The sequence below is a fragment of the Jaculus jaculus genome, chromosome 2 (assembly GCF_020740685.1).
Source record: "Jaculus jaculus isolate mJacJac1 chromosome 2, mJacJac1.mat.Y.cur, whole genome shotgun sequence".
In the NCBI taxonomy this organism is placed as follows: Eukaryota; Metazoa; Chordata; class Mammalia; order Rodentia; family Dipodidae; genus Jaculus; species Jaculus jaculus.
Window position 1 is genome coordinate 197,670,447 of NC_059103.1, and position 23,551 is coordinate 197,693,997.

Sequence of the window (23,551 nt, forward strand, 5' to 3'; positions counted from 1 at the left end):
GGGCCAGAGTGAGACCCTGCTTAAAAAAAAAGTAATGGGGGCTGGAGAAATGTCTTCATGGTTAAGGCACTTGCCTGCAAAGCCAAAGGACACAGGTTCAATTCCCCAGGACCCACGTAAGCCACATGCACAAGAGGGTGCACTCATCTGGAGTTCATTTGCAGTGGCTGGAGGCCCATTTTTTCTCTCCCCGCATTAGAACACAGAGGCCAATGCAACTGTGTAGATTGCCTGAAAAGCGACTCTGCACTGACACTCTGAACAGTGTTGAGACTGTTACAGACCATAGGGACTTTAGAAGGTGAACGGAATACTTCTTTTTTTATTTCTTTGTTTCTTTCTTTTTTTTTTTTTTTCTGAGGTAGGGCCTCACTTTAGCCCAGGCTGACCGGGAATTCACTGTGTAGTCTCAGGATGGCCTCAAACTCACAATGATCCTCCTACCTCTGCCTCCTGAGTGCTGGGATTAAAGGCATGTGCCACCACGCCCAGCTCATTTTTTCATTATGAAATGGCCATGAACATATGGGGATACAAGGTAGAAAGCTATGGCTTCAGGGCTAGAGAGATTTCTCACTGGTGAAAGGCACTTTCTTGGAAAGCCTAACAGCCTGAGTTTGATTCCCCAGAACCCCACCTAAAGTCATTTGCACAAAGTGGTGCATGTTTGGAATTTGTTTGCAGTGGCAAGAGGCTCTGGCATATGTATATTTGTTCTTTCTGTGTGTGTATGTATTTCTCTCTCTGCCTCTCAAACAATTAAGTAATTTTTTAAAAAAGAAGCAGGATGTTGTGGCACATGCCTTTAATCCCAGCTCTCGGGAGGCAGAGGTAAGAGGATTGCCATGAGTTCAAGGCCACTCTGAGACTACATAGTGAATTCCAGGTCAGCCTGAGCTAGAGTGAGACCCCACCTCAAAAAAAAATTTTAAAGGGTGCAGTGCCATGTGTCTTTAAACCCAGCACTTAGGAGTCAGAGGTAGGAGAACTGCTATGAGTTCAAAGCCAGCCTGAGACTACATAGTAATTCTAGGTCAGCCTGGGCTAAAGTGAAACCCTATCTCAAAAAAAAAAAAAGCTATGGCCTTAACATGATATGTTTGGGGACCACCCAGTTTTCTTTAATTTCGATAAAACTTTGCTTACCTTTCAAAATAAGAGTGTTACATTTGGGCCAAGGGGTGGACTTATGATGGTTAATAGATTGTCAACTTGAAGGGATCTAGAATCATCTGGGAGACAAATCTCTGGGCATGTCTGTAAGGGATTTCCTAGAGTAAGTTAGCTGAGGTGAGAAGACACACCCTACGTATGGGCAACACCATCCCATGGGCCGGGGGCCCAGACTGAGTAAAACAGAGAAAGCAAGCTGAGAACCAGCATCTCTGTGTGTCTGTCTCTGCCTTCTGACTGCAGACACAATGTGCCCCTCCAGGTGGCTGGGCAGTGTCGCTACCCTGCACAGGGCAGTGAGGCAGCATGATCCAGACTGCCAGCGTCCAGCCATGCCTCTGAGCCAGCCACACAGACAACTCTGCAAGACACACTCAGCTGCTCCGATCCTGTGGAGCCCTCGGAGGCTGGGCAGGTCTGAAATAGAAAGCAAGTCCAGGTTTTCTGGGGTCATGGCCAGATCTTGACCTTGGAAGGTGAGTCTTGTGTCTACCGGGGAGCTGGGGCTAGGTGAGATGGCTTAGCAAGCTAAAGCACTTGCTGTGTCAAGCCCGAGGAGCCAAGTCTAGACCCTGGAACCCATATAAAGTCAGGCACAGTAGCATTTGCAATCCTACTTGCCTTCCTGTGGCAAGGTGCGAGGTGGAGACTAGGGAAACGCAGGAATTCTCAGGCCGCCAGCTCTGCGTGCATTGGTGAGCCAGAGACCCTGCCTCAGGCAAAAGCAAAAGACGGACACCTGAAACTGTGCCCCAGCCTCCACAAGCATATCCCTGCATGCACACACACACACACGTGTACACAAATAAAGAAGGAGGAGAAGAGGACCATACTCTCCCCAGCTGCTTGGTTCAGGGCTGTTCCTGAAGCTTCCATGGAGAATCAGACCCGCAGCAAAAGCGGCCCCGGCAGCTCCGCTGACTTCAGCAGCTGCGGGGGGGGGGGGGGGGGGGCGCACCAGCGCACCAGAAAGCCATCAGGCTCAGCTCGAGCCGCAGGAGAAGCCAGGTGAGGGGAGCTTCCACTCACACTGGAGCTCTCTGCAATTCAAGAAACATGAAGGGAGAGAGACAGTGAACAACGGAGGAGCAGATCACAAAGTAGAAGAGCACGTGGACCAGTGAGAGAAATAGAGCAGCTGCGGCTCCCTCCCCTCCCCCACTGCCTGTACCCAGCTCCAGCAAACACAGCAGCAGTCCCGGGACCTGGCCACGCTAACTTGAGCCGACAGCGGGACCCAAGCAGGAGCAGGTTCCGGCAGCAACATCAGCGGCTCCGGCACCAGCAACAGTGGCCCCAGCAGCTGCAGATCCAGTAGCAGCAGCTTCAGCAGTGGAAGCTACAGCAGCAGCAGCAGCAGCGGTGGATCCAGCAGCAGCAGCTTCAGCAGCAGCGGCGACAGACCCAGCAGCAGCAACTTTGGCAGCAGCAGTAGCGGTTCCAGCAGCGGGGGTGCTGATCTTCAGGGCCACAGTTGCCAGGCTCGGTTTGCCCCACAGGAAAAGCCAGTGCCCAGCTCCAGAAATCAGAACAGCATCCCAACAACCCAGCCAGCAACTTGACTGAGACCAAAACCATCCAAAAAGGTAACTGGGATTGTACCAGGAAAGAGTCTCACTTGGTCACAAGCTGACTTGGATCCCTCAACAGACCAGAAATCTTAACCTCTTTGTTGATACAGGATCTGGTTGTAAGTAAGTACTCTTTTTTTTTTTTAATTTTATTTATTTATTTATTTATTTGAGAGCGACAGACACAGAGAGAAAGACAGATAGAGGGAGAGAGAGAGAATGGGTGTGCCAGGGCTTCCAGCCTCTGCAAACGAACTCCAGATGCATGCGCCCCTTTGTGCATCTGGCTAACGTGGGACCTGGGGAACCGAGCCTCGAACCGGGGTCCTTAGGCTTCACAGGCAAGCGCTTAACCGCTAAGCCATCTCTCCAGCCCAGTAAGTACTCTTGCATAAATACTCGGTGCTGTTTTTGATTGAATGTGCACAGTGTTTAGTTAAATTTTAGAATCTACCTGTATTTTATTCCACTCAGCCTACTTGAATACTCCCATAGCAGGGAAACTCAACCCCTAGGAACACCTTTGTAGATACTCTGAGAGTCTTAAGAGCCACACCTAACACCTTAAGCTCCCACCCTGAAGATATATAACATCAAATCAATTGATACAGCTAAGAATACCCAGCTAGCTAGAAAATCCAAGCATTAACTTAATCCAAGATGCAAAAATATCTACATTATAACACAAGAAACACTAAAAAACAAAACAATATAAATCCACCTAAAAGTATTAATGCATCAGAAATGACCTCCAGTGAGAACAAGTTAGAGGAAATGCCTGAAAAGGTTTCAAAAGAATGATTGTAAATATGTTCAAAGCAGTCAAAGAACAAATCAAAGGAATCAAAGAAGAAATCAAAGAGGAAATCAAAGGAATCAAAGAGAATCAGGCCTGGCCTTGGCGCCATAGGCAACTCAGGGGCTTCAGACCTGGCTCCTCCCTTCTCATCTGTGTGCCCTTAGGCTGGTGACTTCACCTGACAGAGCCTTCCTCATTATCTGAGGATGAAGCCCAGGAGCCCTTGGAGAGCCTGTGTGATGCCCGGTCATGCTACTGTGTGTGGCTCACTCTGTGTTCCTTGCTGAATGACAGACTGTCAGAGAGCTAGACTACATTTCAAGTGACAAATCACAACTCGGAAGTGCATTGATTGGCTAAGGTTTCCCAATTGGCACTGCTTGGTATCACAGTACTGAGATATGAGGAGGGGCAGGGCCCTGCATTGAACCTTCCAAGCCACTGGGCCTGGCACCTATGCCCACTATTGCACCTGCTGTCGCCTGCCAAGCTCCCATCCCAGGGCTGCAGGGGCCTGTGGGGACCTTGGGCCTCCTCTCCCCTCTCTGGTGTGCATGTTGTCACTGAACTCTGTGGAGCCCCTGGGCTATGGGAGCTCCCAGATTATCTCTGACTTTTTTTTGGGGGGGGGCAAACCAAGAGGGCATGCAGGCTGGCAGGAGGAAGCCAGCTAGCTCAGGTGAACTGCCATTTGTCCCCAGCATTCTCCCCACCCCAGGAACCCACTGGTCACTTAGTATGTCTCAAGCTGGCCCTGGAGGCCTGGGAGGAGGGACATGGCCGCCTGACCAGTCGAGGGACATGAGGGGTGGGTGTGTCTGTTGGGGTTCAGGGCTCAGAGGGGAGCTGAAGCTGCCTCATCTTGAAGGCTGGACTTCTGCCCCCTCACCCACAAAAGCCACACCTAGAGGCCCTCGGCCAGGGACGCACCTCCCTGAGGTACAGCACAGGGCCACCACGCTTGGTCCTCACCCACTCCTGGGCGTACAGCAAAGTGGGCAAAGCCACGTGCATCCTAGGGTCAATGGCTTCGGGCTGGATCCTTGGCTCTCCTCCCTCTCACTCACCAGTCCAATCCCCATCGACTTCCCTCCACAGTCTCCACGGTGCACACCTTTTGTCGCCCCATGACAACAGTGGGCCAGGCCCAATCTCACTGGATCCAAAGGAAGAACTGTCCATGAATGGCCTCCTGCCCAGCCCAGGACAGTGGCCTGCGTGCGTTCAATAGAGGACTGTGGGACCAGGCTTTCCAGCCCAGTCTCTAATGTGCCCCATTGGCTGTGAGGCCTGTGCCAGGTCTCCGTGCCTCAAATTTATAGATGATGGGACAAGGCGAGCTGAGGGGCGAGCCACCTGAGGCACAAGCCAGGCAGAGAAGGTGACCTAGGGTCCAGAGGAGTAAAGGCTGACAGTGAGGTCCAGTGACCACCCTGGGATGACTCCCCAGGATGCCAGTGTGCTGAGTGCCTTGGACAACTCCCCAGTAAGAGTCCTGAGTCCTGTATGCTCCAGAGAGCCACCTCTCTGATCCAGCCCCCCTATACTCCTATGCACCGGGCCTGGCCCCAGGGCCCCTCAGCCAGGGATGGAGCAATATAGCCACCAGCCCAGAGCAGCTGAAAATCCCCACTGAGTAAGTCTCTACTGCTGAAGACCTCATATGCGGTTGACACGTAACATGGCTGGAAGCTGGAAGACAGTCAGTCCCCAGACACTCGGCGTGTCTAGTGCCAGAAGGTACTGCAAGGGCTACTGGGAGAAAATGACCAATATCCGTCCAAGCAACTCATGGTCTAACCTACTTAACAGCAAATAACCTGTTGTGATGCTCACACAAGTGCAGTACTGGCGCACAGCCATGGTAGGGAACCAACTGCTCTTGATGTGGCTAATTGATCTACTCAGTGGAACGTGACCCATAGCTGCAGCTGGGAAACAAGTGAGAACCATATCCAAACATGAGCCTGCTCTCCATTATCAAGCTACCACCAATTGTGGGCTACAAGAGGGCCTACACCTATTAAACTCTCTATAAAAAAGAAGGGTTATCCCATTTATCTGGTGCTAACTTTACTTGCTGTTGGAGAATCTGCTTCTCTTTTTCAGATAGACACAGATCCCAAGGAGAGAACCAACTTATCATACCTCAAAAGGACCCCAGCTGAAACTAAGAATAATTGGCAAAACAAGCAAGGGTGCTGTTTTCTTGGTGAACCTGGTACCAGCACAAGGGTGAAGGAGATTGACACAGAGAACAATCAACTCCTACCAAATCAGATAACCAGAGACCCAAAGGCCCCCAACACCTCATCACTGAAGCAGACCCAGAATGAACCCAACATGGCTCAGGGAAATTTTGCGGAAGAGGGGGGCGGAAAGAATGTCAGAGCCACACGTTGGGTCATGATACGCAGAGACATTTCCTCCTACCCATAACTGAGGGCTAACTCCACAACGCGTGACCCATAAACCCCAATAAGGAGGGTCAGAGGGAGGGGGGAGGACAGGGAGGAGGCTAACAATGGTACCAACTTGACTGTGTTCACTGAGTACAAAACTAAATTAATAAAAATAGGAAAAGAAAATCCCCACTGAAGGGGGTCTTCACCAGCTCTGTTCCCCCCTCTAGCCCCTCAGTCTCCTGGAGTTTATGCAGGGCCAGGCAGGGCCAGCACAGGTGCTTCCTCACAAGGGGGACACCCTTCTCCTGTCATCAGCATGAGCCACCATGCTGTCCCACTCAGAGACGCAGGGTCAGAGCAAGAAAGGGGACAGTGGAGCTGCACACAAAGTGGTCCTTGTAGCCCTGCCCTGCATGACAGTGGGCCCATCAACACATTGTCGTGATGATGGAGGAGGGGAAAGGCCTTATTTCCCTGGAAGCCTCCAGGCCATGGCCCTCAACTCTGCAACCCAGTGGGGCCCTGAAGCCCTCCCTACCCAGCCAGGAGCCCATATGCTAGGATGGAGGAACTGTGAGCCGCTGCACTTCTCGAAGCCTCAGTGTACCGTGTGGGACAGCTACAAAGGTAGCTCTGGATTCAGGCCCATGGAGGGGTGGGAGGCTGCTCCCAAGTGCTGGGACCAGTGTCTACCAGAACCTTCAATGGCTCTCTGTTGCCCACAGGATCAAACCCATCACTGGTACCCATAAGAGCTGCTGAAACTGTGTGAAAGGGCCTCTGCCTCTCAGCTTCACTACTCTCCCTGCGCTCTATTCTACAGACCCTGAAAGACCTTGAACCTGCAGTTCCCCCTTCCCAGATAGCCTCCCTCCCTCCGCATAGCCACGCTGCCCCTCCCGTCACACCTCCCTTCATCTCCTCCAGGATGTCCTCCCTGACTGCACCTCTCCCTGGCTGGCTGGGTAGGGCCCTTGGCACCTAATTCCTCCGGTTGATCTGTCTCACAGCCAGGGTGAGCTATGGGGCCAGGGGCCAGCTCTAAGCAGTAATCCCACGGCTAAAGGGCCATAGTGACCCCTCAATAGGTGCTCAGCACATGGCCATGGGGTGATTGAAAAGGGTGATGGATACAAGGTGCAGAGGACAAGGGGGAAATTCCTGAAAGAGGAGCCAGCTACCTCCGCCCCCAGAGCCCACCCCTGCCCCAGTGGCTCAGAATCCACCTGGCAGGGTGATGACCAGGGGAGGGGTGGTCTGGCTTCATCTCCTCCACTCAGGACAGCCTCCTGGAAGCAGCCTGTGGGAACTCCAACCCCTGAGCACTACTGGAGAAAGGTCTGTACTCATGCAAACCCCTCCTTCGTCCCTGTAGCTCTCTCTGTTGCAGAAACTAGCCTGGCTGCTCCAGGCTAACTCCTCTTCCCCATGCCACTCCTCCTGGTCCAGGCAGCTGTTTGCATTCCTCCCTGCCTCAGTTTCCCTCTCGGTCTAAAGGAGGTGGGTGCCCTCTGTCCCTTCCAGGCTCCTTCTAAGCCCCAGCTCCTCCTTGGGGGCCCGCCGGGGCTGAAGGGAGCCTGCTCCACCCCCACCCCACCCACCCAGCTGCCTCTGCCCAAAAGCAGCCCAGCTGGCCTGACGTCAGGCCCCAGGAAGGCGCAGTCTGGTTGCAGCCCTTGTACTCCAGAGGCAGCAGAGTCTGAGCGCAGGGAAGGCTGGTGAGTTCCCCGGGAATGCTGCCGCCCTCACCCCCAGGCCAGCCACACAAGCTGAGGCGTTTGCACTGCCCAGCCAGGCAACAGAGGGAGGGAGCAGGAGACAGGGAAGGAGAAACGAGCAGTCCAGATGCAGGCAAGCAAGCACAGCTCAGAGCCATTGCACAGATGGGGAAAGTGAGTTCTAGAGGGGAAGGTGAGTGGAAGCCAGCAGGCTGCTCCCTTCCCGCCTCACCTCCCTCCTTGTGCTCTGCTCTTCCGGAACCCACACCACATGCGTCTGGTTACCTAATGAGTCAACACTCACTGGGGGTCTGCTGGAGGCCCAAAGCCAGTTCCTCAGGTTTCCCACCTGTCAAGGCAGTGAGGTGGTCTCTCAAGCCAACCCAGGCCTGGAAAGGGAGGAGGTGGGGGACCCAAGAGGCACTTAAGGATCCCTGAGTGCTTAGCCTTCAGTGCTGGGGCAGGGCTGGGGGTTTGTGGGACAGACCTGGAGCAAGCCTCCTCTGCAGAGGGTCTGTCCGTACCTCCAGCCAAGGGCTCTCGTCCTGGCCCTTCCCTGGCTCAGTGAGCAGCGGGTAGCTAAGGCCCAGGGAAGTCTTTCCTGCTCAGCCCCCAGCATGACCTTCTGGGAGCTGGTGCTTCTCAGCTGGGCTCGCCCTGGTGAAACTGCCCTGTGAGAAGGCAGCAGAACAGGGTCCCGAGGGGGGCCAGCAGGATGGGAACTGGCCTGTAGCCAGCGTGCCTGGCGGGGCAGACATGCAGCAGCTGGGCTGTCGCCGGCAGGACTGGAGCAGAAGGCTGATGGTGGGAGAGCGGAGCTGGCCCAGGACTTGCCCCTGGTCTGTACACCTAGGGTCACCGGGGTTCTCCTTCCTTCAGCAGCTCCCTGGCTGTGTGGTGGGGGGCTGGTCATGGCCCCTCTGGAAGCCAGGCAGAGCAGGTGTGAATGGTGTCTGTGCTTCCTGCTGTGAACCTTTAGGGGGGCGCTTTCTGCCCTGCCTAAGTTGGTGTGTGATGGAATGTCTACCAGTACCCCCAGACAGGCCAGAGGGGGAAATTGGCTGAGTGATTGGGGGGGGGTCTCTTTTTCCCTTTTTTAAAAAAAATTATTCTATTTATTTACTTGCACGTGGGTGTGTGCACATGCACGTGTCTGCCTGTGCACGTGTGTGTATGCGCCTTGCCACTCCAAATGAACTCCAGATGCATATGCCACTTTCGCATCTGGCTTTATGTGAATAGGCTTTGTAAGCAAGAGAGAGCCTTTAACTGCTGAGCCATTTTCCCAGCTCCTGTTTGCTACTGTTGTTTTGGGACAGGGTCTCACTCACACTATAGTCCAGACTGGCCTAGAGTTCACCATGTAGCTAAGGCTACCTAGGACTCAGGCAATCTTCCTGCCTTAGCCCCCAGCGCTGTGATTACAGGTGCCACCGTGCCGAGTTACAGAGGAGCCCTTCTGTTTTGCTGTTGTAATTTAGTTTGTTTTAGTTTGGATTTGGTTTTGCTTTTGATTTTTGAGACAGGCTGACCTTGAACTCCTGCCTCAACCTCCTTAGTGCTGGGGTTGTAGGTATGAAGGGTCTTTGAGAAGCATGTATTTGTTGTCTGGGCAGCGGCTCTGAGCATCCCTGGGGATACCTGAGCCTCTCCTTAAATGGCTCTCAGCACAGCCCTGTCCCAAGGAAAATGCAGAGTGGCGGGTGAATGTGAAGTTATCTGGTCTTGGAACAGTGGCACTAAAAATTAAGCAAGGGAAGGTGAACAGGAAGCTGGTTGTTCCAGCAGGGGCCCCTGAAGAGGTAAAGTGGGCCCAAATGATGCCCCTTCCTTAGGCCGAGCCAAAGTCAAGACTTCCACATGTTAAAGCTGCCCTGGCCTCCCACAACACAGAGCCATGCAGAGGTGGCTTAGGACTTTGGCGTGTGCCCACTTGTCCCTCCCCTACATCGCTCCCTCAGGTCCTCCTGAGTCCCCACTGGACCAGGTGCCTTATGGCCCTGCCTCCCACCCCACCGCATTGTGAGCTGAGTGCGGAGGAGGCCAGGTCTGCCTGGAACTGCTCAGTGCCCCAGTGCCGAGGGTCAAGTCCAGGTCTGCTGTCTACAAGGCCCCCAGCCCCACCAATGGTGTACTGGGAAGATCCCAGGCCTCTTCCGTCCCCTGTGTACATCAGGGTGATGAACTCAGGGCAGGGGACAGGCCAGGGCTGCTATGCGCCCAGCCTGAGCCAAGCCCACATAGAGGTCAAACCAGAACTTCCACCTACTATGGGACCTACTGTGGGACCCTAGACATTTGACTAAACTTCTCCAGACTTCAGTTTTCTCTCAGGCAAAATGAGGCCAGCAGTACCCACTTGAGGACCTCTTGAGAGATGCCAGTGGGACTCTGGGAAAGGTGACCTCAGCAGGTGCCATGAATTGTGGAATTACAGCTCGCTCTCTCTCTTTCTCTCCCTCTCTCTCTCTCCCCCAAGCAGAGTATCTAAGGCAGTAGGAGGTTGGAGGGGCTAAGGCAGGACTGTGTAGGGTAGTGGGTGGGGGTACCAGGAACCTTCACAAATGACCTAGGCACAGGAAACTGTATGTGCATAGGTCATGCATGCTGGGCATGAGGTCTTCAGGCAGAGCTCAGACTAACACACTATGGAATGCCCATCCCAGTCACCCCTAAAACGGCTGAGTTGGGGAGCTGGTGTTATAGGATGTTGAAGTTGCCAGCAGCCTGGGCTAGTGGTGATTAAAGAACCAGGGTGACAGGAGACATGCCTGGGAGTCCCTCAGGACCCTCTAGTGTGGCAAGCCCTTCCCCCTTCAGGGACATATGGCCTTTCCATCAAGGAGGACGGTTTAGTTAAAGTGACCTTTGGAACAGAACTGGCAAGATGAAGTCCTTCTCAGCAGTTCTCAGACCCCCCATGGAGAGCTGTGGTTGGGGATTTAATATCCAGACTAGATTTATGGAGCTGAGTGAAAGACCCCAACAGTCCTAGGGAACCGAGCCCCTAGGGACCCAAACCCCACAACTCAGACCAGCCAAACATGGTGGAGAAGATTCTAAAGAGGATGCTACAAAGTTGGGTGTGCTGGTGCACCCTGTAATCCCAATGCTTGGAGGCAGGAGGATTGCTGTAAATTTGAGGCCACCCTTGACTACAGTGTCTCAAAAACAAACAACTTTTTTTGCTCATTTTTATTTATTTATTTGAGAGTGACAGACAGAGAGAGAAAGAAGCAGAGAGAGAGAGAGAGAGAGAGAGAGAGAGAAAATGGATGCACCAAGGACCTCCAGCCACTGCAAACGAACTCTAGACATGGCTAACATGAGTCCTGGGGAATGGAGCCTCGAACCAGGGTCCTTAGGCTTCACAGGCAAGCGCTTAACCGCTAAGCCATCTCTCCAGCCCCCCCAAAACAAACAACTTTTAAAAGTTGCCACGGAATCAAGAATAGCCATAACATTAAGAAGCAGGTAGCTATTGGCCCAGTCAAGCTGTTATTACAAGGCCATGAGGGTCCCTCACCAGGGATGCAGGTTGAGCCCTGGCAGACCTGTCGCTTTGGTCCCTGAGAACGTCCCAGCCCAGTGATGTGACCAGCTCCACTGCTCCCTGTGCGGCCCAGTCCTTGGTCCCACCTGAGTTATCAAGACCACCCATTCTGTGTTGTGTGACCTTGAGCAGATCACTGATCTCCCTGGGCCCCCCACTCATTCTCAGATAAAGCCAAGAGGCACTGTGTGGCTACAGAATCCTGCATGGGCTTGGCCTCAGCAGATGCCTGGTAGGGACACAGGTTAGGCCAGTCTCCACATCTGCCTCCCACCTTGGCACAAAAGTACCAATAGGTCAGGGTCCTGGGACCCACAGCCTCTGGCCAAAACCAGGCCCTTAGCTGCCAGATCCTACATGTAGCTGGGCAAGGCAGCCAGCCTGCAGGAGCGATGTCGGCTAGGATTCTGGGGACAGTGGAGTGGGTTTGTGAAGGAACTGAGGAAAAGCCAAGACAACCTGCACCCCACCCACCTGCCAAGGAGAGAGGCAGCTGTTCCGCCCTCCCCGCCAAGAGCAGTCCAGGGCATGTGGTCAGAGCTGTGGGTGCAGCGAGGCGGCCACCCCCATCAGGACTCTTGGCATGGAGTGTCAGTGTGGCCCAGGAAAGGGGATGGGACCAGGGGACCTGGGGGACTCTTTCTGCCTTTAGGGTGCTCCTGGGAGGTGAGCTCCACAAAGCTCCTGCGAGACCCCGCACTGAGCCGTGGCCACTCAGGAGGCCCCAGTTCCCACCATTGCTGTGCGCCTCCCACGTGGGTGCTGTGGGCATTTCCCACCAAACCACCCAACACCTCTGTCCACTCTATTGAGTTTCCTTCATTCATCCAGAATCCCCTAAAGTCTCAGACAGGATGAGGTGCTAGGGGATGGAGGGACTGGCAGGTGGATGGCCAAAGACAGTTCCACAGAAAGTGTGATGGAATGGGATAGGGACGAATATGGGCTGGGCCCAGTGATATGGTAACTGTGGGGTTCTGGGGGAGATGTCAGCCTTGGTTGGTGGGTGGGTAGTGAGCATGTGGCTATGGGTAGAAACCAATGCTAGGTCCCCAGATCCACCCTTAAAAGGGCACTTGTGTTGCGGGGGGTGGTAGAGGAGGAGCACCGAGTGCCAGAGGAGGAAACTGACCTCATCCCACAGGGTTTGGCAGAGCAGGACTTTGATGCCCACTGCCCCCAAGATGCCCTGACTCGTGGGCAGATGTAACACACGGCTGCTGCCTTGGAGAGAGGTTCACCCTGGGTAGCAGGGATCGAGCAAAGGACTATTTTGGTTTATTTTTTATTTGAGAAAGAGAGAAATCAAGAAAGAGGCAGAGAGAGGGGGCGCATGTCAGGGCTTTCAGCCACTGCAAATGAACTCCAGACGCATGCGCCCTCTTGTTCATCTGACTCCTATGGGTCCTGGGGAATCAAACCTGGATCCTTTGGCTTTGCAGGCAAACACCTTAACCACTAGACCATCCCTCTAGCCCACAGGGCTAATTTGATAGGACATCAGGTGCTGAGCAAGGGTTATGCCCGCGGAGAAGGCCAGGCTGGGCAGAGTCTTGGCAGCGAGGCGTGCGCAGTGTGGGGGCTGCTGGCCCTTCGCTCTTAGCAGAAATGTCCATGGCAGCAAAGAGGTGCCCAGTCCTGCCCAAGACCAAGCCTCAACCCCCGTGGGCAGATGGCCTTCATAGCTGCTGGTCTGAAAGCTGTTGTCACAGCACCCTGGGATGTGGGTGTGGGTGGGTGGCCATCGCCTGCCACAGCTTCCATCCAATGAGGCCATAGCAGACTCGTGGCTCTGGGGTCACCCATCCAGGTTTAGGGAGAGCAGCTGCTGCCATGCCCGATGGTCTCTGCTGGGGCCCACAAGCCCTTGGGGAGGTAGGAGGGAGACACAGAGGTTCAGAAGCTTCCTCCTGATGTGCAGGCTGGACCAGCTCTGCCCCATCTCAGCCGCCTCAGCCTCACTGGCCTCTGCCTAGAGCCCATGGAGCCCACGTCCTCACTGACTCGCTGCTCATCTTTGAGTACCAATTGTGAGTGCATAAGGCATATTAGCCAACAGGCCCCACAGAAACCCTATTTTCCCCACTTTACAAGTGAGGAAACAGGCTCAGAGACTCCAAGGGCATCTTGTGTGCACAGTGTGGCCCAGGCTGGGTGGGATGGGCAGGTCAAGAGGTGGGTTTTCAGTGTCATTGCCCCCCTACCCTGACACGGGGTCTCCCCTCTAACTTTGAGCCCCAGAGAACAGGCTGTGTCCCTCAGTCCAGCCCTTTGCCCAGGCCAGAGGAGGGTCTGCATGTGGCTGGGCAGAGCAGGCCTGGGAAATGCAGAACATTAGGCCTCCGAGGTCTTATAGATTCTGGGATCTTAGCCCTACCCCCATGCCCGACAGTGTCAGTAATGTGCCAGCCCCTGCCCGCTAGGCTGGGGGTTAGATCTACCAGCCATGGGGTCTGCTCTGCCTTGAACAGGCCCTGAGTAGTTAACAAAAAGGAGAATCCACCAGCTAGAGAGATGGCTTAGCAGTTAAGGCACTTGCCTGCAAAGCCAAAGGATCCAGGTTCGGTTCTCCCGGGACCCACATAAACCAGATTCACAAGGTGGCACACGTGTGTGTCTGGAGTTCGTTTGTAGTGGCTAGAGGCCCTGGTGCGCCCATTCTCTCCCTCCCTCTCTCTCTCTCTCTCTCTCTCTCTCTCTCTCTCTCTCTCTCTCTCTCTCTCTCTCTCTCTCCTCTCTCAAATAAATAAATAAAAGGAATTTTTTAAAAGGAGACCTCAGGCTAGGGGACAAGGCCTGCTTCCCCCTATCTCTGGGCTCTCTAGGCTCTCTGGTCAGCGCCTCCCAACCTGGTTGTAGTTAGTGATCATTTAACACAGGAGGAGGAGACTCGCTGGCCTGGTCCAGGTCCCAGGGCAGGGAATGTCAGAGTGGATCACAGCCAGGTCTCTGTGACCTGCTCACTCAGGACCTGGCTTCCCTTCCCACAGCTAGCAGGATGGCTAGGGCCAAGCCATCAGCAGATGGGCCCTCACCAAAGGTCTCCTCCAAGGGCCTGCAAGGTCTGCTGCCACAGGTCCACGGGTCCTCAGGGTGGAATGGCTGCTTCGTGTTGCAATGGGGCATGAGTCACTGAGGGGGGGGCTGGAACTCGCGGGTTGCCTGTGGGGAGGAGTGTCAGGGGCAAAGGTCATCACAGGGGCAGAGTAGCAGACTCCACAGAGGGAAAGAGACGGAGGCAGACACAGAGTCAGGGTTAGGGAACAGTTGTGCCCAGGACCAGAGCTCCATCAGCAAACAGGAGCTGATTTCAGAGGGTTCAAAACTCAGTGTTACTAGGATCAGGGATCGGTGTGTGACCATGTCCTGGACAGGCTCCAAGTGACCTGAGTCAGGACTCAAAATATGACAGGGACCAAGGCTTATTGTATTCCTGGGATGGAGGATCAGTATGTGAGCAGGAGCAGGGCTCAATGTGTGGCAGCGATGGATGCTTACTGTTTCTAGGATGCAGGATTCACTGTGTAGGATCAGGGCTCAGAGTGTAAGTAGGATGAAGGCGTGACAGAGATGGAGGCTTACTGTATTTACAGACTTAGGGATCAGTATGTAATTAGCACCAGGGATCCCATGTTTCTGGGATCAGGGATCAGTGTATGACCAGGACCAAGGCTCAGAATGGCCAGGGTCATGACTCAATGCACAACTGGAATCAGTCTGTATGTGACTAGGTTTGGGCTCAGAGTGATACAGGATAGAGGCTTCTTGTTTCAGGGATCAAGGCTCAGTGCAGCAAGACAGGGATCTAGGCTCATGGAGTCACTGGGATCATGTCTTAGTAGCCAGTTTTAGGATCAGCGTGCAGCTCTGAGATGAGGAGTCAGACTTGAATCAGCCAAGCGTCAGAGTGCTCCTCCTTCCCTCCTCGCCTGTTTGGCCTCTTAGGCACTCTGAACACCCATCCCCCAGCCCCGGAACCCCAAGCCCTGCTATCCAGCAGCACCTCAGTAGTCCTGCTGCTGCACATGGGAGGAGGGCCTCGGGTGTTCCTGGGAGGCAGGGCCCTTGGTTCTGGTGTCACCCTGGGATTGACTCCCAGAGGAAATGCTCTGTGATGTCTGTCACTTGTCTCTGACAGTGACAGTCACCCAGCCCCAGTGCAGACAGACCTGGGGAGGGAAATCGGCCACAATGAGTGCCTGCTGTCCCAGGATCCCTGGCCAGCCTGATGTTTCCTGGGTATTTCTTCCCAATGTGTTCTGGGACCCGTCAGATGGCATCCCTCTCCTTCTTGGGGACTTTTGGGGCATTCTGAGCCTAAGACACAGCCCTCAGAGCACCAGGTTCCCAGGCCCACAACCCCCATCTCTCAGATCCACAGGCCTTAGAAGATCAAACAGCTCATCTTGCAAACACACTGGCCTGGAGGGGCCAGAGGGGGCATGGGGAGCCCACCCCATAGGACCCCACGGCTTGGGCAGCACTGACCTCTCTGGGTCCAAGGAAAGAGGCCCTGCCAGACATAACCCTCCGAAGGCAGGTCTACATCCACCTCACCAGGCCAGGAACTGGATCCCATCCCCTGGGTGGCAGGACCTCATGGTTCATTGCACCAGGATGGGATAGCCAGAGGGAACCCACTGCTCAAGGCCACGCAGCCAGTCACTTCCAGTGGACGATGCCCAGCCTGTTTATAATGGCTGACCAACAGGACCTGGTGAGGGTCTTCTTGTGTCCTATAGGCAGTCAGGGTGCAAGTACCCAGAATGTCCCATGTGCTGCCCTGCTCTCAGCCTCTCCCCAGAGGCGCCTTTCTCCTGAAAAAGCCAGAAATGTCCTTATTTGGAGGGTCAACTGGCTGGGGTGGGGGTAGGATCCCGTTAACCCTTCCTGTATAAATAAAGGGATAAATCAGAGCCGAGTTAAACATGCCTCAGCAGAAACATAAACAGCGGGGACGGCCAGCCTGGGCCCCTACCCCATGCTCCCCACGGCCCCCCTGCCTGGAGCCCCGTGTTTATTTGACTCACACCGGCCAGGCTAGCTGTCTGCTGGGACCTGCCTCCCGGCTCCAACTCTGGCCCTAGAGAGCATCCCACAAGTACACCCTACTCTCAGCCTCCATCCAGCCTGCAGAGCACCACAGTTGACCTAGAGCTGGCCTGGAATGGGTGAGAGGAGACTGGGACCTGGAGGTTGAGCCCCTGACAGTGGCTGTGGGGCTAGCATGAGGCAAACAGCTCCCAGGTCCCCCTGCGGGCCAGGCTCTGTCTCGGCAGAACTGGTTCATCTGCCACCAGCTACGCGCTGAACACTGCTGGGTCCTTGAGCAGCCCAGCTCAGGTAATGCTCACAGAAGCAGTGGGGTCCCATTGCCCAGGGCAGGAAGCAAGACACTGAGTGCTTCAGAAAGAGGACATGCAAGAGCCCTGAGACCACTCTTGTCTCCTCTCCAGCCTGCGGACAGCCCTCCATGCAAGTGTGTGATCCACAAGAATAGTCTAGGGAGCATTGGCATTTTCCTCCACGTGACAATGCAGAGTCTGGCTTCCGTGCAGAGAAGTAGACTAGCCAGAGGTGTCATGTAGGGAGTGTTGGGGGGAGACACAGGGACAAGGCCAACCAGGCAACTCAGAAAACCCGTTTGCTTGATTCCAGACCCCAGGTGCACCGGCCGCTGACATGCCCTCTGCGTCCTCCATGGGGCCCTGGGCTACAGCGACCCTCAATGCCACAGTGGTGGCATGGACCAACGGCAGTGTGTCGGAGACCCCCCTCTTCCACCTGTTTGCCCGGCTGGATGAGGAGCTGCACACGGCCTTCCCCAGCCTGTGGCTGGCTCTGCTGGTCGTCCACAGCACCATCTTCCTGGCAGGGCTGGTGCTCAATGGGCTGGCGCTGTATGTCTTCTGCTGCCGCACACGAGCCAGGACGCCATCAGTCATCTACACCATCAACCTGGTGGTAACAGACCTGCTGGTGGGCCTGTCTCTGCCCACACGCTTCGCCGTCTTCTACGCTGCCCCTGGCTGCCTCCACTGCGCCTTCCCTCACGTGTTGGGCTACTTCCTCAACATGCACTGCTCCATCCTCTTCCTCACCTGCATCTGTGTCGACCGCTACCTGGCCATCGTGCAGCCTGAGGGATCCCGCCGCTGGCGTCAACCAGCCTGCGCCAGGGCCGTGTGCGCCTTTGTGTGGCTGGCAGCGGGTGCCGTGACTCTGTCTGTGCTGGGCGTGACGGCCAGCGGGCGGCCCTGCTGCAGGGTCTTTGCCCTCACTGTCCTGGAGTTTCTGCTGCCGCTGCTGGTCATCAGCGTGTTCACGGGCCGCATCATGTGTGCGTTATCTCGGCCCGGCCTGCTGCGCCAGGGCCGCCAGCGCCGCGTGCGCGCCATGCAGCTGCTTCTCACCGTGCTCGTCATTTTCCTGGTCTGTTTCACGCCCTTCCACGCCCGCCAGGTAGCCGTGGCACTGTGGCCCAGTGTGCCGCCCCACACGAGCCTCGTGGCCTACCACGTGGCCGTGACCCTCAGCAGCCTCAACAGCTGCCTGGACCCTATCGTGTACTGCTTTGTCACGAGCGGTTTCCAAGCCACTGTCCAAGGCCTCTTCCGCCAGCGTGGAGGAGAGCCTGAGCCAAGCAACGGAGACATGATCAGCACTCACAAGAGCACCAAGGGCTCAGGTCCCCCCCACATCCTCAACACGGGCCCTCACGTCCTCACCCAGCAGCTGACCAATGGGCCTGAGCCATAGGCAGCGCTCTGCTAAAGACCAAAGGTTAGGGCTTGGCTAAGTCACCAACCAGCCCAGACACCTGCTGGGTCTGAACCTGCAAGTTGATTTCCTATTGATTGATTGGAGGTGGCTGCCCAGTGCATTGCACTGACTTGCTGAGGCCACAGTGCTGCGGTTGATTGGCGATGTCTGCCAAGAGCTCTGGATGGGATACAGTGGTATGAGAGCTAGTGTCTTGCCTTTACAGTGGCTATGAGATGGCCACTGAAAACCCAGAAAGGTAACCAGGAGCTGCTTGTTGGGCTGTTTTAGCCCCAGATGTTTCTCGGAAGGAACAAAGACTTTTATGTTCTGAGGACTCCCGAGAGGGTTAAGAGACAATCTGGAGAGCCCCCACCTCCCAACACACTCACTCACAGATGGAGAACTGAGGACAGAGACCACATCAGTGGATGGAAGAGCTGCATGTGGAGAGAAGGATCCCCCGAGGCCCCTCCCCAGCTCTGTGACCGTACAACAGGCCAGCAGAACCCCCTGGAGCAGCCCCTTACGCACCAGGGCTGGAATATCTGGCTGACATTCGAACGGCTCCAATCCCAAGAGGAGAGGCTGTTTGCATCCACTTTGTGGTGCCGCAGCAGGTGGCATGTACAGGTGTCACTGTTAGACGATGGGCTTCAGACTCAAGAGCCAGCCCCGCCGCCTCCAGCACCCCGGCTCTGGCTACCATGACTACTGCTTGGATCTTCTCCAAGCCACTGTCCAGATAAGAGCCCGAAGACATCTCTTGGCCGCCCTAGAGATGCCAGGGCTCCAGCCCTGTGGTGGAAGCTAGGACAACTACGCAAGACAACTTGAACTTGGGCCCGCCAGCAAAGGCCTCATGTCCTTGTGCTCTCCCCTTGGGGACAGAAATGCAAGGCCCCTCCACTCCCATCCTGTGCACTATGTCTTCCACAGGGAGAGCCCTGCTCTGCCATGGGTCCCTGACCATCACCTCTTTGGTCCTGCCCTCTGGAACTGCCCACCCCACCTGTCTCTGTCAACTTCTAGGCTCCCACAGTGGCAGAGGACGGGTACTCCGTGCCACAGTCCCTGACGCAGGAGAGTGGGAACCTGAGCCCAGATGCTGCCGCATTCTACGGAAAAGACCTCTGGGTTCCAGGGACCCGAGGCCTGGGTGGCCTGGGAGCAGGAGGCCCACTGAGTCAGAAGACAAAGAGCAGGGTTCCCTGGGGACCCCAGGAAGGTACCCTATCTCCAAGCTCAAAGGTTCTGCCTCACTTTACAGAAAACAAAAGGGGGAAACGTTTTACAGAGGTCATGCGGAAACACCCTGTTGACCTCAACTGGGGCCCTCTGGAGCCAGAACCTTGTAGAGGCACTGGAGTGAGGGACATTGCTTTGTGCCTCCTGACTAGGAGGATCTACAACTCAGATATAAAAGACAAACTCAAGAAGTCACTGAGGTGCAGGGACTCTGCCAAGGTGCCCAAGAAGCAGGGAGCAGAATGAGCATCCCAGACCCTCACCAGAGGCCTGCGCTAGGACCCCTCCTCTGACAATCACACAGGGCCAGTGACACCAGACTCCACTCAAGGATGGCCTCAAGACCCTGGAGGCCACCCACAGGCTCCCCGCAATCCCATGCCCTCCCTGAGCCAGCTTTCCATGTGACCCGAGACATGACGCCCTCAGCTTTCCTCGATTCCCCTGTGAGCTGTGAAGGCCGCGGCTGTAGGGAGCCAGGCTCAGACAGGGGTAACGGTCTGCATGAAGGTGGGGCACGTCTGCCTCTCTGGTGCTGGTGAAGGGGGGACTTCACCCACTGCCAATGTGCTGTGCCATACCAACCCTTCCCCCCCCTTTCTCTTTTTGCCCCCCACCGAAGCTCCTCCTGGTACCCCATACCCTGTTAGTTTAGCACTCTAACTTACACTGAGGCGTGAGCGGCAGGCACTGGCTGAGCTTGGAGGTGGGGAGGTTGCAAATTTCTCTAAAATGGATGAACCAAGTCCTCCTCCTGTACTCCTGTAAAATCCTGCCATCAGTCTGGTTTCCTCGGAGTCTTAAAGGCCTCCTAGCAGGAGCTTGGGGCAGGGTGTCGGGGGTGGGGGATGAGTATGGCAGTAGCCTGACACCAGCTGGGAAGACTGGATACCCCAGAAACCAGGATCCAGAGTTTGGGGATACCCTCACAGCGCTGAGAACACTGGCAGTCCCTCATGGAAGAATAGGAAGCCTCAGTTTCCCCCTACCCTACTCTTCTCCCTCAGCCTTGTAGCTGGAAGGCTGAGTCTGAGGGTTTGCCTGGTTCCACAGCTGCCTCAGCCTCTTGCACCGATCCCCCCCCATCCGCCGACCTGAGGTGGGATGGGGCAGGTCCCCCAAGTCCTGAGAGGTCAGAGATGGGGATACTGAGCTGAGGTTAGCCCAAGAGGCACTCTGCCTAGGCTTCATGTCCGCCTAGGCTTGGCGGTCTCTACATCCTTCGCCGATGTGACAGTAGTGGTGTGTGTATTTATATCCGATGTAAACAACATCCTTCACCCGAAGTCCTGGTCCTGAATTAACACTGTTTATTCCCTCCGTGCCCACAACTTGGCTCCCAGGCTGTGGGGCGGGGTGGGGGGGGAATCTAGGGGGGATGAGGGTGGGGAAGGTGCAGAGCCTAGAGCGACCTGCAGGCCCTTCCCTCTCCACCCATTGTTCTGTGGTGTGGAAAGCACAGGGAGGGGACACAGAGGTGGGGGAGGGGGACAAGCAGACCGCCCATAGCATCCCGCCAGATCCCTGAAGTATGATCTGGAGACAGAGAGAACACGGGCCCACCTGCAGGCCTTCTCAGCGCTTGGAAGGCATTCCCTGTCTGACCTGAGAGATCAGAATCACCACCCCATTTCAGAGATGGGGGACTGCAGCAGGGGGTTGGCCTGGAAGGGTCTTAGCTCAGGCCTCTGGTGGCCAGCTTTTGCCCCACCCACAATCTCTCTGGCCTGGGTCCAGGGAGGCATTGGAGGAGACAAGGATGAGGGGTGGGGCTGGCCCGAAGAGACTCATCACTCTCCCAGTCTGGCACTCTCGGGTGGCCGGAGGCGTCTAGAGGTAAATATTAGGGTCTATTTAGATTAACCACCATTAATAGCAGGAAATGTCACCTCGGGCGCCTGCCCTGGCTTCCTGGAGGCCTGGACACCCGAGGCGGGGCTGAGTGTATGAGCTAACATCCCGCCAAGGTCTGCTTCTCCACACCCATTCTCCCGGGCTCAGGGCCTCCTGAAGGGGTGGAAATGGTCTGCCTACTATGGCTATCTGCACCCCAATTCATGGGGGACAGGGCCAGGGACACCAGACTCCATGGGGAGGGTAGATCCTGGAGGCAAGGACGTGACTACCTGGACATGTGGGAAACCCATGATTGAATATGACATCCCAGTGGCTGGTCAAGCTCTCACTACCCACCCACCGGGCTGGGCTCCCCAGTTCTGAGAGGAAAGTGCATGACAGGACACAGCCAACAATTCCCAGTATCACCCAAACTCTTCACCCAGTTCACCCACTTGACCCCACCCCAGAAGCCATAGGAAGCTATAGGCAGTAGGCCACCCTAAATGTCAGCAAAGGCCGGGCACAGAAGGGCTCTTCCCATAAATCTGGTCCCCAAGAGCCTCCAGGTTTCCTAGCCAGGCCCTTCTCTGCCCACACTCAGGGCTCCAGCAGAGCCGTTCTCCAGTCATACTGCTGCCCTCAACCAAGGCTAGCACCCACCCCTCTACGCCAGCGCCTTGCTCCTCTGCCCGGCTCCCTCGGGGCCAAGGCCAAGGCCAAGTTCCTGGGAGAGAGCCCTTCAGAGTCTTCCACCCCTGCCCAGAGCTCCCCTCCTCCCAAGTCTTCTCAGTACCCCCCCTCCGTGGCACCATCCTGCACACTGGGCCTGGCAGCCTGGTGGTACAGCTCAGATTCACAGGGCTGGCTACGTGACAGTCATCAAAGCCCGCAGGAGTGCTTCAGGGCATAAGAGATGCCCTCTGCCCCTCTCCAGCCCTCACTCTGCCCACCTGGGCCAGAGGGCTCGCTCCCCCTGGTTCCCAGCTCCCCTCCAGCTGGGCCTCTCCTCCAAGCTGCGGCACCACCCATCAAGGGCCCTTCCAGCTGGGCCAGGTGGTAAGGCCAAGGGCATTTCTCCACCACGCGGAAGGGGCTGTGGATGCGCACTGCCCCAAGCTCCTGGCTGGAGTCCTGGCTTCGCCGTCACCAGATCCAAAGAGGCCTGGACGCTCTCCCAGAGAGGCCTCAGGCCCACCTCACCACCCCTTCTGGGCCTTGGTTCCTCATCTACAATGGGAGCTTAACCAATAAGAATTGGGGAGTTCAACTTGGGGCCCTCTCCAGCTCATCTAGCCTGCAGGGCCTGTGTCTACCTCCTGGTATCAGAGGGAAATACCCTCATCATCCACCTGAGGCTCTGTCCCCTCCCTGCAGCCCCTCAGTGCCCTGAGGCTTCAGCTGGTGGGGTCTAGGGTTGAGAGGGTCCTCACCAGGGGTGGAGGTTCAATTTGCCTCCACCTGGGAAGGCCCGCTGGCACAGGTGGGATCTGGGCCGGATATAAACTGGGTGAGAATGGGCAGGCATGCCACCACATGCCCTGCATGAAGCCATTGTGCTTGAACAGTCTCCGTCTATCTTGTCATAGGACTTTGGCCATCCCTGCACAGCCAGATCCTGAGGAGTAATCAGGACATGGCCTGTCCCCTGGTCACAGTGGGCTCCCTGCTCAAATGGCGTGGTAGTCCCACTGGGTTTTGGGAAGTCTTCATATTTTTTATTATGTGTGTGTATATATGTATCTGTGGATATATATTATGTGTGCATACATATGTATGTATGTGTGTGGACATGTACTATGTGTGTGAACACACGTGTGCCTTAGCCCACATACAGAGGTCTGAGGACAACCTCAGGGTGTTTGGCCTCCCTTTCCACTTCGCTTGAGGCACAGTCTCCCTTGGTTTTTGTTTTTGCTGCTTTCTCTGCACCAGTCTGGCTGGCCTGTGAGCTTCCAGCTGCTTCTGGCTCCCCTTCCCATTACTAGAGACAAGTTGGGATCACAGATGCATCTCGTGTAGCTTTATGTGGAACTGGCAGATTTGCAAGTAAGTGCCTTTCACTGAGCACCTCCTCAGACCCAAGTCATCATATTTTACATGGCTGAGGCACCTAGAGGGATGGGCACTGGCCACCAAAGCCTACAAAGCCTGTGAGGAGGCTCTGAGAGCCTGGGGAACCACCACCCTCCTGCTGCCTGCCAGCTTCCTTCAAAGCCCATCATCTCTCAAAGGCAGCACCAGGGGCTACGGAGACCGTGGCTGTGACAACTGCAAGCTGTTCTGTGGCTTCACTTGGTAAAGGAGCTGCCTGTGGGGCTGGGCGCACAGGCCATGTGCCCAGAGGCTTCACTTCCCAGCCAACCTGGGCTACAGAATGAGATCCTGTCTCAAAAGCAAAAACAGTAACAGGTCTGCATTTATGTATGTGTACGTATATGCATGAACATGAATAAGAGTATGTGCATACATGAGGTGTATATGTA

General features: G+C 55.5%; 1 protein-coding gene across 2 annotated transcripts; it reads left to right on the plus strand.

Moving 5' to 3' along the window:
* The first annotated feature begins 7,623 nt into the window (after positions 1 to 7,623).
* Positions 7,624 to 18,136, plus strand: Gpr20 (G protein-coupled receptor 20). 2 transcript variants are annotated; one of them, XM_004672036.2, is made up of 2 exons: positions 7,624 to 7,666; positions 16,878 to 18,136. In XM_004672036.2, exon 2 carries the CDS (start codon positions 16,902 to 16,904, stop codon positions 17,976 to 17,978), a length of 1,077 nt encoding a protein of 358 aa, XP_004672093.1. In that variant the 5' UTR covers positions 7,624 to 7,666; positions 16,878 to 16,901; the 3' UTR covers positions 17,979 to 18,136. The 2 variants fall into 2 exon arrangements, with proteins under 2 accessions (XP_004672093.1, XP_044998442.1); XM_045142507.1 differs by lacking the exon at positions 7,624 to 7,666 and adding an exon at positions 8,465 to 8,505.
* The last annotated feature ends 5,415 nt before the right edge of the window (positions 18,137 to 23,551 follow it).